General features: G+C 47.4%; 1 protein-coding gene across 3 annotated transcripts in view; it reads right to left on the bottom strand.

Annotated features, from left to right (window-relative positions):
* The window catches only part of ADGRA2 (adhesion G protein-coupled receptor A2), a 273,188-nt gene that overhangs the window by 14,451 nt on the left and 240,374 nt on the right, over positions 1 to 18,363 (bottom strand). For all 3 annotated transcript variants that reach the window (XM_029603893.1, XM_029603894.1, XM_029603895.1), the window contains 6 exons: positions 17,501 to 17,702; positions 8,859 to 9,067; positions 7,703 to 7,830; positions 6,767 to 6,890; positions 2,631 to 2,776; positions 236 to 325 (listed from right to left, as the gene is read on the bottom strand). In XM_029603893.1, coding sequence (XP_029459753.1) covers positions 236 to 325; positions 2,631 to 2,776; positions 6,767 to 6,890; positions 7,703 to 7,830; positions 8,859 to 9,067; positions 17,501 to 17,702 — 899 coding nt within the window. The remainder of the gene's footprint in view (positions 1 to 235; positions 326 to 2,630; positions 2,777 to 6,766; positions 6,891 to 7,702; positions 7,831 to 8,858; positions 9,068 to 17,500; positions 17,703 to 18,363) is intronic.

Raw genomic sequence — 18,363 nt, 5'->3', positions numbered from 1 at the left:
TGCAGAAAAATGTACATACTTTTAGCCTTATTGTGGGAAAGTTTTCAGACAGCCAATTTACACAGGTAACAGGCTAAGAAATTGTCCATTTATTATTTAAATAACTAGCACTGACTGAAAGACCTGAAGTCACCATAGTGTTCTGCTGGTCATCTAGGTGCTAGCCGAGGTCAAGGAGGTCGTGAGAGTAGGGTGAGGCAAAAGGAAGTGTAACTGGTGGTTACAGAGCACTTACTAAGGATTACTGTCTCTTTGATTGTTCATGTTGACAGCTGCAGTGATGCCGCAGATAATAAGAGGTATACCTCCAGCAATAAGGTAAAACCTGTAACACAATGAGTGACACACTTTATTTGCATACAGGACACATTCCAGTAACTAAACCAGGATTGCATTTGGAACACCACAGAATAAGTGAGGTCCCTTATCGTAAAGTAACTAACGCCCAAATTTTCGATGGCCTGCATGCGCAACTACTGGGGGATACGCGCATGGCCAGGCTGTGTGCGCCAAGCACATTTTAGAAAGGGCCCGGTCATGCACATAACTCCCAATACGCGCAGAAGTACTGGGTCAATGGAAAGGGGGGGAGGGGGGCCAGCCAGGACAGCGGCCATTAGGTACGGGAAAGGGGTTTTAGGGGGTCAGGGAGGCAGAATAGGAAAGGAGAATAGGAAAGTTCTCCTCCAGTCCGCTCGTTAATTGGAGCGGACTGGGAGAGAATCGGTCTAGGCCTGAGCGTGTTGCTGCGCGTTTTCTAAAAAAAATCCTCCTTCCCCCACGCGAGTCCCAACCCGCCTGCACATGCATGCACGGATATTAAAATCTGGCACATGTGCGGTCGGGGACCGTGTTTTATAACATGTGCATGCCGGGAACAGCATGCACATGGACACATGCGCACTTCTTTTAAATTGACCCCTAAATGAGCTAGGTGAGAGGAGTCCCCTTCAGCTATAGCAGACTCTTAATATATTTTGTAAACTAAATTAGAACAACCTGGATCAAGATAATAGGATCATCTGGCCCAGCATCTTATCTTTAATAGCAACAAGAAGCGGGTGCCTAGAAGGGTATTTACTGTCAAACCCTTCCAGTTCCCAGCAGTCATGGCTTAAAGGTACACTGGACTTGGACTGACATCACTTTTTTATGTGAAATAGTCTGGGACTGATTTATAAATTAAATGTTTCATTAGATCCTGAGTAGTCTGATTGCAAGACGGGGCCATTAATCCCTTAAGAATACTCCCTATCTCCCTGATTTAACCATTGCTGTAGTCACGTCCACTGTTACAATTGGAAACATATAGAGGTAAAAAATGTTTAAACCCAACACAAGCATGTTTTAACTTACACAAATATTACCCTCAGTGTTAGGGTAGTAAATTCCTTAAGGGCCCATAAATCGCGTATCCTTAAGAGAAGCATTGTGTCTGCGGTTGCAACTGTTTTTACTAGACACAATGCTATACTAATGGTTATAAAGTTACCAATAATCCCAACCTGCTTATTTTAGTTTGAGCCCACAGCAGTGAGTTTAGAACTTCTGCTTTAATGGTTCGAATGCCCTGCTACAGTCTGTTGGCAGTCGCCTCTCTGTGACTTCAGCTAAACAAACCAGAAAGGCAATTGGCATCAGTGGGAGAGGTAGGGAGTAAAGGGCAATAAGCTATCGTTTCACTTCCTGTCTGATTCTGAGCCCTGCTTCAAAGCTGCTTTCTGCTTGGCTGTTAAGGCAAATGGCTAAAATGTAAAATAAATAGGATGCATCTTAATATAGCTGAGATTCTTTTGTGCGTTCTATACTGCTGCTGCTGCTTCAAATCTCACCAGCAGTCCCAAAACCCAGGCTGCAACCTTCTGTAGTGAATCTGTACAAAGTGAACCTGACTCGGACAGCAATTCCTCCCCTTAAACTCGGCTTAAACTTTGACATTAATTAAAGCAGAATTAAACAAACTTCTGCTCTATGATAAACTACCATTAAGGCCCCTAAAGTCTCTGCTTTCCAGACTCTGTGGGAGTTTAAAAAAAATAAAGGACAATTAGTGCACTCTGAATACATTCAAGATAAATATTATGGAGGCACAGAATAGAAAAATGTTTTAAATTAGCAAAAATAAACAGTTTATGCAGCATGTCCCATCCAGATACTGAACACTTCCTGTTTACAGTACAGTCCCCGGAGGTGGATGCAGGGCAGCGCTGACAGTTTAGGCTGTAGCTTATTTTTCTTTCCTCTAAGGAAGGGGTCATGCTTATGAAAGTTACAGGCCCATAGCATTCACTAGAGTCTGACTGCATTCTTTTATTCTGCTGAAACCTAGACTTCTGCTGAGGCTCTGAGCTTAATGTATCAGAGACTGATCGAGAACAGAATCCAGAGCCGTTAGTGCCGAGTGAAAGTTCTCCTGCTCCAGCCTCACCCCTACAGCAATAGTCCTCGGCTGAGATGCATGGACCACCGCTCCCTTTGGATCCCAGAACAAAGGCGGGAAGACTGAGGGCCAGGACTCCCTCCCTCCCAAGGGCTTGCATGCTACTCAGCATCTTTAATTTGTCTTATCCTGAAAGTGACAGTGGCTGGCTTTGCACAGCAAGGACTGAGTACTGATGACACAATCCTACCTTAGCATTGGTCTTTGTACTACTTGTGGAGTTTCCCCTTCCTGCTGCGGTGGAGGTTTGCGTGTAAGATCCTTGTAGATGAGTCGTGCCTTCACTCCCATCCATAGTAGGGTGGATAATGAGGAATAATGTAAAATAATACCAACCTGAAATAGAAAAGCCTATTAGTAATTTGAAGAGTGTTAAATTTCTATAATCTGCTTAATTGTAGTTCTGTTCCTCTCTGTCTGTTTGTTTTACTCTTAAAGCTTCTGGCCATTTTGCCTTATCTATACTTATAAAAATGGTAGGAGCTCCAGGTGTGGCTCTCAGGACGAGGGCAGATGGAGACCTGGTACAAATTATAGCATAGATAGGGGGAAGGCCAGGCATCAGTAACGGGAACATACTGGGAATCATCCAGGACTCAGACTTCACCATGCTTCCATAAATCCAGGCTGCCATTTCCAACTACAAAACTTATAAAGGCTCATCTGCTCGTTGAGAAGACAAACCTATGCCCTGTGGTACATGTCACAGTTAACCACAAGACTTGACTCCTGCAATGCATTGTACAAGGGTCTAACTGCTAATGCCCTCCACAGACTTTAGATAATTCAAAATGCTGCTGTACAACTAATAGGATGAAAAAACATGACCACATCATTCCTGTCCTACAAAAACTACATTGGTTACCAACACCACAGAGAATGAAATTCACTGGTTCTAATGTTCTAAGAGGAGCTCGACCTACGTACCTAAATGATAGTCTATCTGTATACATGCCTGCTAGACAGACCACTACGATCCTCACTCGGATTCTGTCAATTTAGTCATCAAAAATAATTAAACAAACAGACACCTGAAACGGATCCTTCTCTGGAGAAGCACCAGCCCTCTGGAATTCCCTCACAGAAGAACTGTGAGAAATACAGAATTACTCCCAGTTCTGCAAGTAAATAAAAGCCTGGCTTTTCTGTCAGGCCATTAATGCCAACCCCGAAACACAAAGATACTAAGTGCTTACAGAACACTCTGGCATCACTTCAAAGGCCTCAGCTATGCTGTCATGAACAAACATTCTTGCTCCAACTTTATCTTTCTGCATTAAAAAAAATGTTAGCGTCGGTTACTGTGTTGTTTCATAGAAGTTAGTATTTGTCTGAGCACTTTCCACTGCCATGTGCATTGTAATCTGTACTGCTATTTAACATTGTGTACACCGATTTGTGAAGCTGCAGTTGTCGTCACTCATTTGCTGCTATTTTAATATACTGTAAACTGCTTTGAGTAAATTTTGTATTCCAAAAGATGGGTAAGAAATCCAAATAAATACTTGGCACCGCAGCCTCCAGAAAGCATGACCCGGAAGAAAAAGCACACTCCAGCTGCTTTTCAGCACTTGATGTGTCACTGATGGAGCCAGAGGGGAGAGCAGGAGTCAGTGGCAGACGACAAGCCCATGCACAAAACACTGAAACTCCAGCCCTTTGTAAACAGCAGGTCATGTGGCCAAGGGAGGAGAAGGGCAGGAGTACAGATGGGGGAGAAGATAGATGTGGAATGAGGATTGGGATGGGAAGCTGACATTGTAGAGTGCAATAGGAAAATAATGTCCTCGCACTCCCATCAACACCCCACAGTGCTCCTCACCAAGCCATAAGCATAACCTACCTCCACTCATACTACTGATACCATCTGCTTATCCGCCTGGGATGAGCCCCACTCCACCCTCACTCACAACATGAGCACCACTACAAACCCAGTCAGCACTCAGCACCTCACATCACTGAAACCGGTCACTCAAACACCAAACGTACAACCCCCCCTAAAGCCACTTATGCCACCAGAAACCCAGTTGCAACGGTGCATACTATCACCCCCGTAGTGCCAATGAAATAGCTGTAGCTATTTCCGGCACTAGTGCAGGCGCTAATGTGCGAGACATTATCGCCTGCAGTGCTACAGCCCCCTACTTTGCCTCCTCCCCTTTCCCTAATTTGAATGTTGATATCGCGATGTGGTCGTTATCGCTTTGATAAATGACCCTGTAAGATTTTAAGCCCTCTGGGGACAGTGAAAATGCCTACTGTACCTGAATATTACTCACCTCAAGCTGGCAATGAAAATGTGTGTGCTAAATGTAAATAAATAAGCTGATACCATCACACACCTCCCATTTGCCTTCCTTGCACCAGACCAGCCATTTTCCCCTCCCCAGATTCCATTAACACAACCACACACGATTGCTCACTCCATTGACACCAGCACATACCAGCAGCTGCTTGCAGCTCCCCCCCCCCCTCCCCCCCAGTGACCACACCTCAAAAACATATCCTCACACCAGGGGTATCGCTAATCCATGGACAATCAACTATAATGCCCCCAATCTACTGGCCAGTACCCTGCATCTCAGCTGTCTATTTACTTCTCTCAGAGACCAGGAAGGGATGGTCTGGAAAAGGCAGCAGGGCACTTGTTTTCTCTGCAGTGTCTGCTCCAAACTCATTCCCTGTCCCTCCTGTTCGATGATCCCATAACTCAGGATTCAACTAAGGGCAGATTGGGGGAAGGGGAAGGAAGCATCCTATAAACACACTCACAGGCCGATGCAATACCCTGCGCTGCAGCCAGCACATGGGGGTCAACATGCAGTTGGACGCACGTCCATAACCCCCAATGCAAAATGGGGATTAGTGCCTCCAAAACGCCCATCCAATCAAGCACGTAGCTGATAAAGCTCATCATATGGAAAGTACATGTAGATGAGACTTATTAGCTAATCCCCGTAATGCAAAAAATTTTCCCATGTTGCCAATGTGCCCTTACAATGTGGCAAATTTTACGCCAGCCCTGTCTGGTGTACTCAAGGGCTCGTCAAAAAACAAAATTCCTGCTTTCTGTGATCCCTACTACTAGTATTGTGGCAATAGTAAGTAGGAAGCACCACAGAAAGCGGAATCAGTTAAAAAATCCTTTTTCCTGGTGCCCAATATACACCCAGGAGAAAATGGCCGCTTAATACAAGCATTTTCTAACCCGCCCTGACAGCCACCTTTCTTGGGTGCCCGATGCTGAGGAGGCACTAGGGACACACAGTTTTTCCCTAACGCCTCCTTTTTTACCGTGGCAGCTAATTTTAATATTAAATCTGGTGCCCAGGAGAGGTGGATAGGCGCGCGTTAGAAGAGCTGGTGCCCGTTCTACTTGTGCTGATATTGCATCGGTCGTGATTGATGGAGAGGGACAGGAGGTAAATGCTGAAAAGGGATGAGGTGATGGGGTGAATGCTGGTGGTGGCAGAGGATAAATGTTTTGAGGGAGATGAAAATGGAGTGAATGCTTGGCAGGATGATGGGGGGGGGGGTGTTAATGTTGGGGGAGGTGAGGAGGAAGTTGAATGTTGGGGGTGAACACAAGAAGGGGGCGGTAAATGCAGTTTCTTCTCCAAACTCCCTGACATCAGCAATGCGAACTTGGACTGTCTGAGGTGATGAAAGAAAACCAGGATATAGAGATGGATGAAGTGATGTGTGTGGGCGCACAGGGGCACATTACATAGGGAGGGGGGGGGGGTGGAAAAGAGAGCCAGATGAGGAAGGTCTGAGTGAAAGAAAGCCAGAGGTGGGGATGGGGGCAGACCCAAATTTACCTGTCATGCCATTAGCTGGGCTTGCCATCACCCTGGTGCTGACCCCTCCGGCACTGAAAGGGCTTCTATTGGCCCCACTCCCTCCAATTACCATGGAAACCCATGTAAGGGGTGGGGATACCTCAGGCTCTGTTTGTGAGCCAGGGCGCGCAGGCACTGTGCTGAATTTGGTTGACATTGCTGCTGTGGGGTTGACAGCAGTCGTGAGGCAGCAACTCTGAGGTGTGAATGGGCCACCAGGAACAGGAAGAATCTGGCTGGGGTGGGGATGTTCTGTGTTTCTGGCTCAGATTAGCTTGGGTGGAGCCCCCACCACCACCCCCACCCCCTTTGTCTATGGCTGCCCCGATGTTTCATATTCTCTTTATTGAATTTAATCAATAATAATTCAAGTGGCATAAGGAACACATTCTGTGTGGCTGAGGAGAATAAGCCTGGAGGGTTGTGAGATGCATTTTGTAATTCAAATTTCAGAATTGGGACTTTGGTGAGCACAGCTACTTACAGCTTGACAGATAACCAAGTAATTGGTGAGGGTGATTCCTCCAGCGAAGACAGCCGATGTCATTGCAATGTGGAAACAGAGATTGAGCAGCATGTGCCAGCTCTTCCGAGAGATGTGGATAGTGCTGAAAGGAAAGAAGGATTTGAACCAATCAACCTCTCCAACAACGGTGGGGAAAGAGCAGGGACCTGGACTCTCTGTATCCCAGATAGAAGAAGCACACTTAGGAGGAGCGCTTGAATACCAATATGATATTGGCTGAAGGTACACGATTTGTAGAGCTTTAACTGTGTGCTCTTCTTGTTTTCAAATTTACAAATTGCTCCCTGATTGACACGGGTGATATCAACTATGGCAGATGAAGGAGTTTTTTTGTCAACTGTATGCTGTAGACAGGAATATTTTATATCACGTCAAAGGAAAAGGATATTCATAGGCATGTTCATTTTTATAAACTGCATTTATATAGAATATGACAATTCCCCAGTCAGAGCAATGGAATGCTTCACACCATCCTTCTCAAAATGTTAGACTTTGTTAATCAGCCAGTTCGGCGATCTGACTGGCAAAAGGTTCTCACCTGCTTCTTAAGACGTTTGGAAGACCGTTACAAATGGGCGGACCAAATGGTCCTTTTCTGTTGACATCATCTATCTTTTACATAGGTAGATTCTCTTAGGCAAAAAGAAATGGTAAATAAAATCAAACCCCTGGTTTCTTTTTATTCTTGTGTAACACTAGGATTATCAAATGGCCTCATGTAAAACGGGGTCAGGCTGAGCCAGGCCTGGGCTGTACCCCATTACATGCGTGCACCACAGTCTTGCTTTTCTTGGGAAAAAAACTAAAAGGAGAAGTCGGAGGATGCAGCTCGGCAAAGCCGGGGCCTGCCCAGTTTGTCATCCTGCCATTCCCATAGTCTTAGCGCAGCCTCACCTGTGGTTGACGATGTAGATGATAATGGTGGCAAAGAGACACAGCAGCAGCACAGCTGTGCAGGTATAAATGACCGGATGGAGCACCTCTGCCGCATTCTGGGACTGGTTGGGGAAATTATTCAGTTCCTGTTTAAAAAGAGAGAAAAAAAAAAAACCTGAAATGGGCCTGGCTGAATGAACCTGGCTTTGTCCTCCTAGCTTTTCTCACTCTGGAAAAGGCTTCAGTTATCCAAGTTACTCTGGCAGGAATGGCTGCCAAGTTTACATTATGTGAAATCTACTCGATTTATTACCCATTTGGCAAACATATTTGCATCTCTAATGCAATCTGAGAAGCTGCGTTCTCAAAAATCAACTTAATCATTCTGTATTATATCTGGCTTTGGGAAATGCTTTTTAATAATTAGACAACAAGAGAAAGCTGTTTAAAGTTAATTCTACTTTTCCTCCAGCCTGATTTTTTTCTCCTTTGACTCTAGGGTTTTTTACAGCCTTTTGAACTTGCAAGAAACACTTTCTTTGCCGGGACTTGAAAACTGGCCATGTCTATGCTTCCTTACAATAAATTAATTAAAAAAAAAGTATCATACAACAGTGCAGAAAAGAATGGAAGAGCTTACAATTAGTTTGCAGCCCATGAGCAGTACCCGACTTGTCATGATGCCAGCATACAATAACAAGCTACTCTCCAAGGACGTTCAAATCAAGGCTGGTGATTTTTCAGCAAGTTTACTGGAGACATAACTGCAGTGCATTGCTGAATGTGTTGAAGACATGGAGGCAATATGTAGTAACAGTGTTACTGATCATTGTAATGGCTCTAGGTACTCACTGCTCTGCTGCACAATCAGCCCTTAATTATTTTCTTAGCTTGTTGCTAAAAAAATATGATGAAGCCATATTTAAAATAGAAGGGGCATTCTGTGGATAATATCCAGTAATAATGGAGGTTATCTATAAGCTTTATGTTTACTGGAAAGAAGCTGTGGGAAAAGCATTAAACAATATTCCTGTGATCTCGTTGGCTACCATCCATTCCATTCCTGTATAATGAACAGTACGTTTATATCAAATGAGGCACCAACTATCAAATCAGACAGAAGAAATTAGAGGCTGAAAAAGAGAGGTTGTTTTTGGTTGACTGGTTTTCCTACCATAAGGACAGCAAAGTTGTTCAGGTGCTTGCAGTGGATGGTGGTAATATTGGGCTCTGCATAGGCAAACTGACACCCTTCTGAGCTCCATCCCCCGTAGCCTCCCAGTATGTCAAAGTTCCAGTAGGCAGCGATGGGATCCATGCCATCCACAAAGTGGCGCAGCGAGACTAGGACAGGATCTGTGAGGTTACTGATGCCACATCCTCCTGAAGAGTAATCAGACGTATATTACAATACCGTCATTAATTGTTCATCCTGTTATCTCTGCCTGCTCACATCTCTGTTATGGTTAAATTCTGCCCTCTGAACTTAGCAGTTGTGAGAAAGGCAAAACATTGATTATGGATATCACAAGGTCCCACAACTGCCATGTGTGTCCCATGGGGAGAAATGTGCAAGATTGTTCTACCAGCAGTTGCAGTCCCTGAAATGGACTTCCACTCAAAACCTCACCCGGGGTTAGAACTCAGGAATGGCAATGGAATCTTGCATGCTGGTGTCAACAAGTACTAGGGTTATCTCTGTAGTACTCAAAGGTTTTTTAAAAATGGGGTTTTCTTACTATTCTGAGTTCTAGAAATACGAGAACACAGGAATACATGGAATAGATGGACGTAAAAAATTTAAATTTTAACTGAACCCTAACTGACATCTCAATCCTCTGATAGAGAGCCAGCACTAAGACAGACAGATCTGTTCATGACTAATGCTAAATACAATTAAACTCAGACAGCCAATGAGAAAATAAAGCGCTGATTGTTATCTCAGCTTCTGATGACCCGACCTTTGGTCTAGTGGCTTATGATGTCACCAAAACCATAAAAAACAATTAGTCTTATTATGTAGTCAATGCCCTGTATTATTTTGGGAACAGAGGATAGTAGGGATGGGTACAGTGTGACCTTGCAGTTTCAGGAACCCCCACAAATGAAATGAGGGGTTTTTTATATTGCTGTTTTTACTTTTTCTGCATTGAAAGAGCTTACAGTTTTCTCTGTGGAGCTAGTGTTAGGAAGCATTAAATAATGACAAATTTCAGAACAGCATTTTGGGAAGATGAGATTAGTAAAGGACTTGATGTTGAGGTTCAAGCCACAATTCAGCAACGTTATGCTTGGGTCGGCAAAAATACAAGTGCAGCTACACTCTGGGCTGGCTTCCATCCTCTAATCTGCTTGGTCTTTGATGCTAAGCATCCTTCAGGCAACCAAAATCCCTTGTGGAAATCCAGGAAGGCTATACCCATACATCATACTTGAATTTTTACAGGAGACAGCTATAGGTTTGTACATTTTAGTGGTGGGACCCTAAGGTACACTACACAGCATGCTGTGCTCTAGTACAAAAGTATATCAGCCCACATATCACGTGTATGATAATTGAACACCACATTAGAATAAATTACTTTTAAAATATGATGGAATGGACAGAAAGTGACGCGGACACTTGGCATGAAAGTAAGCCTTGCTCCAGTGTTACTAGGGGTGCATTCTTACGGTGCAAACTGATGCAGGAGCAGTGTTTATAAATATGGGTGCAAATATAGCAAGAGGTTTTTCCAACATATAGACGGGAGCAAGGCCATTGGATAATATATATTACCCCCTTAGTGGAACAGAGGTGAAATGCATAGGGAAAGATTTACCCGCTATGGGGTCTGCAAATGATGATCAAGTTAGAGAAAATTCACAGACTTTGAATAGGTGATACTGACAGTCTGATCTTCCTGCATCAGGCTGCACTATGAGCCTGCACCCTTAGTAAAACACTGGAGTGAGGTTCAGCATACTTTATCTCACCTCCATTAAATTTGTCTCCCGCCCTCCTGGGGTTGTGACTTTTCTTGCACATTAATACAACATGAACGAAGATGGATACACACACTTGATACCTTAGTTCCCCGGGGTCTCAATGTGAACACTGACTGGTCAAGCTTCCTATGAGAACTTTAATATCTAACCATATTAAGCAGCTGCGCTGTTATTTTTAACAGGATGCTACTTTGGCTTTTATTTTTTATTTTGGTATATTCCATTTGAATCCTCCTACAAACCTAGTAATTGTATTTACCACATTTATCAGTGTGTTCGCTTACACTGAACACAATCTCTTCTTTTAATATATGGAATTTGCTAGCTCTTGTAGTGTTTTTTGTTTTTGCCTTGCAGCATTTTGGATAAATTTTATTTACAGCTCCTCATAAACCGAACAATCATATTTATACCCTTTGGTGGTTTGTTTTGACAGCATTATCACGTGACTCTAGTTTGGCATGTCTGCCTACACTGAATGTAATCTCGGTTTACAATGGACGTAATCGTTAAGTGACAACTTGTGATCACATGACTCCTTTTTGACATGGTTTGCTTGCTTGAAGGCTATTTAACTATGCTCCCTGGAAATCTTTTTGATGTGCCATTCGAAATTTATCTATAAGCTTTTAAGTCTTGGTAAGTTTGTTCTATACATTCCCTGTATGTACCAGGATCAGTCCAGATGGTGGGTTATGTCCCCCGTCCAGCAGATGGCGTCAGACAAGGCTTCGAAGGGTGCTGACATATAAGCCAGTGCACCCTCTGCAGGAGCTTAGTATCTTTCTGACTCCAGCAGATAGGAGTAGGGGAACCTGTCGCTTCCCCTGTATGAAGACTAATTTTCTTCAATTCTTTCTCTTTTGCTAAGTTTGGATCAAGTTAGTTTAAAAAAAAAATTAATTATCTTAGTAAAGGGAGTTGCAGGTTGTGGCTTGCAGGCTGAGCTGCCTCCTTTCACTTCTCTCCTCCTACTCCCTCCCTCCTCCCTCCTCTGGGGTAAGTGATCCTGTTGTATTTTGTTCGGTTTCTCTCCTAGTTTCTTTTACTAGCTTAGGTACTGCGTTTGTCTGGATAGGTGGAAGCTGGTGGTGCCAGCCTCTCCCCGTTTTGCCGACTTCTGCCCTGTGGCCCCGAGACGTCTTCTTTCCCCGGGGCCGCTGCAGCAGGGAGGGGAGATTCCCCTTCTGCCTTCTGGGGCATTTGCGGGTAGTGGAGGCTTGTTTCCTGCCCCCCCCCCCCCGCGGCATTCCTAGGAACCTTCGCCCCCCCCCCCCCCGTGGCTTGCCCCTCTCCTCCCCTGGCCGCCGAACATCATGCCACGGCCGTCCCGTTGCTCGGCCTGTGGCAAGCCGGGGTCGAGGATATCCCCGAGAGGGCATCTGTTCTAGGTGCCTCCCCGGTGGGGAGGGCACCTCAGGGCCGCTGAATACCTTTTCGTTCCGCGCCTCCCTGCGGTCTGGGCAGTGTGGGCCCGCCCCTTCGCCGCTTTCGGCGGGAATGGTGGCCATTTTGAATCATCCGGATCACGAGTCGCAGCCATCAGAGGAGGAGGAGCAGGATTCTCGGGGCGGTTCTCCCCCGGATTCTGACGCCGGTGGAGGCTCTCAGTGCCCAGGTCCCCCCAGCTGATCCCGTTATCGCCCCCTCTTCGGGCCCGCCGATTTTCTCTCCAGAGTTTATTGTGTTCATGCACAATGCATATCTGCAGCGCCTGGAAGCTCCCAGGGCGCCTACCCCGGGCCCACCTCCCACCAAGACACCCCTCTTAACGGACGTGCCACATGAGACCCCGGACAAAGCGGGGGGGGGGGGGCACCAGGGGCCCCCATGGGACCCCCAGAGTTCATTTTGCACCACGCTCGCTGGGAGGGGCGGGTGCTCTCCCGGATCAGGGGGGGGTCCCCCAGGTCATCCGGATGTTACTCAGAGGCTCAGCTGGAAGGGGATGACCCGCGGGTACTCCGCATATTCCGAAGAGAGGAACTAGACGATCTCATCCCCCAGATCCTTTAGGAGCTGGACCTGGATCCTCTGCCCGAACCACCGGCGCCCTCTGCTCCAGCTGTTGCTTCGTCAACCAAGAAGGGGGACCCAGTCCTGGCTGGCCTCTGTCCTCTGTCCCAGGCTTTTCCTACCCATCCCACCTTTCTACAGCTTTTGGCTAGGGAATGGGACACTCCCGAATCCTCCTTGAAGGTCAGAAGAGCAATGGAGAAGCTTTATCCACTCCCGGAGGACTTCCTGGAGTTGATCAAGGTCCCGAAGGTGGACTTGGCGGTGTCGGCGGTCACCAAGAGGACAACTATCCCGGTTACGGGTGGCACGGCCTTGCGGGACCTTCAGGACAGGAAGTTGGAAATTTACCTCAAGGGAGTCTTGGGTATGCGTGCTACTATCTGTAGCTCTCTCGCGCAGGGGGCAAGTGTCCGCTGGGTTCAGCAGCTACTCACATCGCAAGCCTTGCCACCCGAGGAAGCCACCCAGGCTGACCGTTTAGAGTCCGCCATAGCGTACGGGGCGGATGCCCTGTATGACCTGTTCCGGGTCCTGGCGAGATCCATGGTCTCGGTGGTGTCAGCGAGGCGTCTTCTGTGGCTTCGCAACTGGTCGGCAGATTCTTCTTCCAAGTCCAGCCTGGGCTCCCTCCCTTTCAAGGGCAGGTTCCTCTTTGGTGAGGATCTAGACCAGATCATCAAGTCTCTGGGAGAGAACGCGGTCCACTGCTTGCCCGAGGACCGCCAGCATAACTTCAGGTCCTTTACTCCCTCCAGGACTCGGGCCAGGGCCCAGTGTCGATACCTGGGATACAGACAGATGGGGCCCCAGACGCCTTCTTTCAGATCCCAGTCTTAGCCCCGGTCCTTTCGTGGCCGCAGGCCCGCTCGGGAGGGGACCAACCAGGGGACCACCTCCAAATCCGCTCAATGATGCCAAGCTCACCCACTCCTCCACCCCAAGGATTGGGGGACGAATCTCACACTTCTACGAGGAGTGGGTTCACATCACCTCGGATCAGAGGTCCTAGATATCCTAAGGAATGGCTACGCATTGGAGTTTGTCCGCCTCCCAAGGGACAGGTTTCTCTTTTCTCCCTGCAGCTCAGACATCAAGAGGCTGGCGTACAACAAACCCTGGACCGGTTGCAGGGTATAGGGGCCATCTCTCCCGTCCCCTCAGGAGAGGTGGGCTCGGGTCATTATTCCATTTACTTCGTCATACCCAAAAAGGACGGATCCTATCAGCCAATTCTGGATCTCAAGGAGGTCAACAGGTCTCTCAGGGTCCTCCGGTTCTGCATGGAGATGCTGCGCTCCGTCATTGCGGCAGTGCATCAGTTGGAATTTCTCGCCTCGCTGGATCTGACCGAGGCCTATCTCCACATTCCTATCCTCCCGGCACACCGGCGGTTCCTTCGCATCAAGATTCTGGACCAGCACTTTCAGTTCCAGGCTCTCCCCTTCGGACTGGCGACCGCCCCGCAGACTTTCACAAAGGTCATGGTGGTAGTGGCGGCAGCCCTGAGGCGCGAGGGGATTCTCGTCCATCCCTACTTGGATGACTGCCTCATTCGGGCGAAGTCTTTTGCGCAGGGACAGTCGGCGGTCTCCAGACTAGTCCGGCTTCTCCGTTCCCTGGGCTGGGTCATGAATTTCGACAAGAGCTCCCTCATTCCCTCACAACACTTGGACTTCTTGGGAGCGCGGTTCAATACGCTTCAGGGCAAGGTCTTCTTACGCCCGGACAACGCCCAGTCCCTACGAGAACAAATACGTTTTACTGTGTTACCAGCGCCCACGTCCTGGGACTATCTCCAGCTCCTGGGCTCCATGGCCTCCACTATCGATCTCGTCCCCTGGGCCTTTGCGCACCTCCGGCCTCTTCAGGCGGCTCTGCTTTCCCGCTGGAAGCCAGTCTCGCAGGACTATCAGATCGTGCTCCCTCTCCCACAGTTCACCAGGGACAGCCTGCGTTGGTGGTTGGATCCGAGAAATCTGGCCCAAGGCGTTTCCCTCGAGGTACCAAATTGGGTGGTAGTCACCACCGATGCCAGCATCTCTGGATGGGGGGCAGTATGCGAACAGAGCTCGGCGCAGGGGCAGTGGACGAAGGCACAAGCGTCCTGGCCGATCAATAGCCTGGAAACCAGAGCGGTGCACTTGGCGCTCATACACTTCCTTCCCCTGGTGCGGAATCGGGCAGTAAGGATTCTATCGGACAACACGACCACCGTAGCGTATATCAATCGCCAGGGAGGCACAAGGAGCCGACATGTATCGCTCGAGACGGCGCGCCTGATGGTGTGGGCGGAGAATCACCTAGCACGAGTGGCTGCTTCACATATTGCGGGCGTAGACTCAGGCAGACTACCTGAGTCGTCAGCAGTTAGACGCATGAGAGTGCCACTGGTCTCTTTCCGACGAAGCAATGCAACTTCTCATTCATCGTTGGGGGTCATCTTACCTGGATCTGATGGCGACGTCTCTCAACACCAAGGTGTCCCGATTCTTCAGCCGCAGACGGGAGCGCGGCACGGAAGGGGTAGATGCTCTAGTACTGCCTTGGCCACGCCACTTCCTACTTTATGTCTTTCCTCCTTATCCTCTGGTGGGCAAGGTCATCCGGAGAATAGAGCGCCACCAGGGGCCCGTTCTTCTGGTGGCTCCCGAATGGCCACATCGTCCCTGGTTTGCGGATCTGCTACAGCTAGCAGTCAACGGTCCGCTTCGGTTGGGACATCTTCATCGGCTGCTCCATCAGGGACCGGTATTTTTCGATCAGGCAGAACGCTTTTGTCTTGCGGCCTGGCTTTTGAACGGCGCCGCCTCAGACACAGAGGATACCCTGAGACAGTAGTCTCGACCCTACTAAAGGCCCAAAAGACTTCCACTTCAGTGGCTTATGTGAGGGTTTGGAAGGTTTTCGAGGTGTGGTGCACCGCACATGGTACTCGTCCCATGAGGGCCTCGGTCTCTCAGATTCTGCAGTTCCTCCAAGATGGACTGGACAAAGGTCTCACCTACTGTTCTCTGCGAGTTCAAGAGGCCGCTCTAGGTTCGCTCATCCAGTACGCAGATCATCCTTCGCTCTTGGTACAGCCAGATATCGCCCGGCTCCTCAAGGGAGTGAAGCATTTGCGGCCCCCGGTGAGGGACCTGTGCCCCTCTTGGAGCCTTAACTTGGTTCTTCGGATGCTGGCAGGTCCTCCCTTTGAGCCTCAGCGCAACGCCACCATCAAGGATCTCACTCTCAAGACAGTTTTTCTGGTGGCCATCTGCTCCGCTCGTCGCATCTCAGAACTTCAAGCGCTATCATATAGGCAACCCTACCTCCGCTTCACGGACTCCGGTATCTCTCTATGAACGGTTCCTTCCTTCTTACCCAAGGAAGTCTCTGCTTTTCACCTGAATCAGATGGTTGAGCTTCCATCCTTCACATCCGACGATCCGAGGTCTCTCCGTCTCCTAGACGTCAAACGTACACTACTTCGCTACTTGGAGGTTACAAACGTCTTCAGGGTCTCGGACCATTTGTTTGTCCTCTGGTTGGGGCCGAGAAAAGGGTCCCAGGCCTCAAAGATGACGATTGCGAGATGGCTAAACGACACCATTACGTCAGCCTACATAGGGGCGGGGTGGACCTCTCCGCTGTGCGTTATAGCCCATTCTCTTTGCTCACAAGCAGCCTCCTGGGCAGAGGTTCGGTCCGTTTCCTCTCAGGAGATTTGTCGAGCGGCGACTTGGAAATCACTACACACCTTTGCAAGACATTATCGCCTACACCTGGCGTCGTCCGCCTCCAGACACTTTGAGGACCGGGTCCTCCGAGCAGGGCTTTCAGGGGCCCACCCGGTATAGGGAAGCTTTGGTACATCCCACCGTCTGGACTGATCCTGGTATGTACAGGGAAAAGAAAATTATTCCTTACCTGCTAATTTTCGTTCCTGTAGTACCAAGGATCAGTCCAGACGCCCACCTCGTTGGTTCTCTGGGTTTATAGCCTCTTTCCTGCTCGGACTGCTCTGCTCTTTCTGAAAGATGTTGTTCTGCTCGTTTTATGAGCCTGTTTTCCCAGTTCTTCTGCAAGTTACAGTTATGACATGAGTTGTCCTGATTCTTTGTTTATGACCTGCTATGGTTGGGAACACTTGATCCATTCTTCTTAAGTTCTTTATTCTGGCTTTGATATACTCTATACTGAGCTCCTGCAGAGGGTGCACTGGCTTATATGTCAGCACCCTTCGAAGCCTTGTCTGACTCCATCTGCTGGACGGGGGACATAACCCACCGTCTGGACTGATCCTTGGTACTACAGGAACGAAAATTAGCAGGTAAGGAATAATTTTCCTTTTTCTATACTGTTATATTTTTATATTTCTTTACTAGCATCTGTTGCTTGTGCTAGGTTGTCTATGATGTCCTCGTATTCCAATTTGGATTATTTCTGTTGTTTAATAGATCAAAGGTCCCTCCCCACACAGTTACATCAAAACACGGTCCATGTCGGAGGACCGTCATTGTGGATTATAAATGCTATATGGTGACACGTCTTTGAATCTAATAAATATTTATACTTGAACTTTGAAAGGTTTGAACATCTAAAATGTTTGACCATTCCTCCCTGCCTATTGATGTGATACTGAAGGCCTGGTCTCCCACTGATTTTGTGTCTGAAGTGGAGGAGAACAATAGTGGTTGTGATATGTGCCTCCTACAGCACGTGTACCATATCTCAATATGTGAACTTTCCTTATTCTAAATGATCGATTTTTCTAGGTGCTTTTGTGCAACGCGTGTACATAGCGTGTCAGCTGTGGTTTTGGCTTACGTATTCCGGCGTAGATTACTGGCGTGGAGATACTTCTTCGCTTGCCATCATCTGCCAGTCCCGAAGAGTTCCCTGTGCTGCGGAAGAGCTTGCCATTCCTGAACACCAAGAACTGTAGTTTGCAATCCAGTTGTGGCGATGAGGCGGCAGACGTGGAAAAGAGGCTGGGAGGCAGCTGGATGGAAGCCAGTGCAATGCTTTTCTAATGGGACATGGCAGTAGGTTAGTCAAGAATAAGAATGGTGGTGAATCTCAGACAGGTGCCGAACACATTATACACCAGCATTACATACACTCGGGTATTTTATTGATCTCTTTTAATGGATTCTTCTTCTTCTCTGAGTTTTGCCCATGGGTATCACCAGCAGCTGTCTTGGCAAGGAAATAATTTTTGAAAAGTGCCTTCTTTGCAAGCTCAGGTACAAAGGTATGAGAACAGCACACCTGGCCAAAGTGACTTTTTAAAACGAGGGCATTCAGTCACTCACAGGAAACTCATGGAGCAACATCAGGAAACAACTGTAATTCACTGTCTTGCGTTTGATAAAAACACCTGTTTAATAATAAACCCTGAGCTCCTTATTTTATTGCAGTGACTTTAAATGTAGCATCATTTTAAATGCAAACCTATATATCCTACCTAGATATTTTTACTATAAAAAATCACTTATATTACTGACCATCATACTGGGCATCATTAGGAATGCTCTTGCATTATAACTCCATTTGCCATTGCTCAACAGAGGCACATGTGCAATCTTGCTATTTCTAAATCATTCCCTTTTTTCTTTTTTTTTTTAATAATTTTCTTTTGCTATTAAAAATAGAAAATCTGGCATTTATCTCATATCATAGCCTCTCTT

This window comes from Rhinatrema bivittatum, chromosome 5 (assembly GCF_901001135.1).
Source record: "Rhinatrema bivittatum chromosome 5, aRhiBiv1.1, whole genome shotgun sequence".
Classification (NCBI taxonomy): Eukaryota; Metazoa; Chordata; class Amphibia; order Gymnophiona; family Rhinatrematidae; genus Rhinatrema; species Rhinatrema bivittatum.
This window is presented reverse-complemented; position numbering and strand designations above follow the sequence as displayed.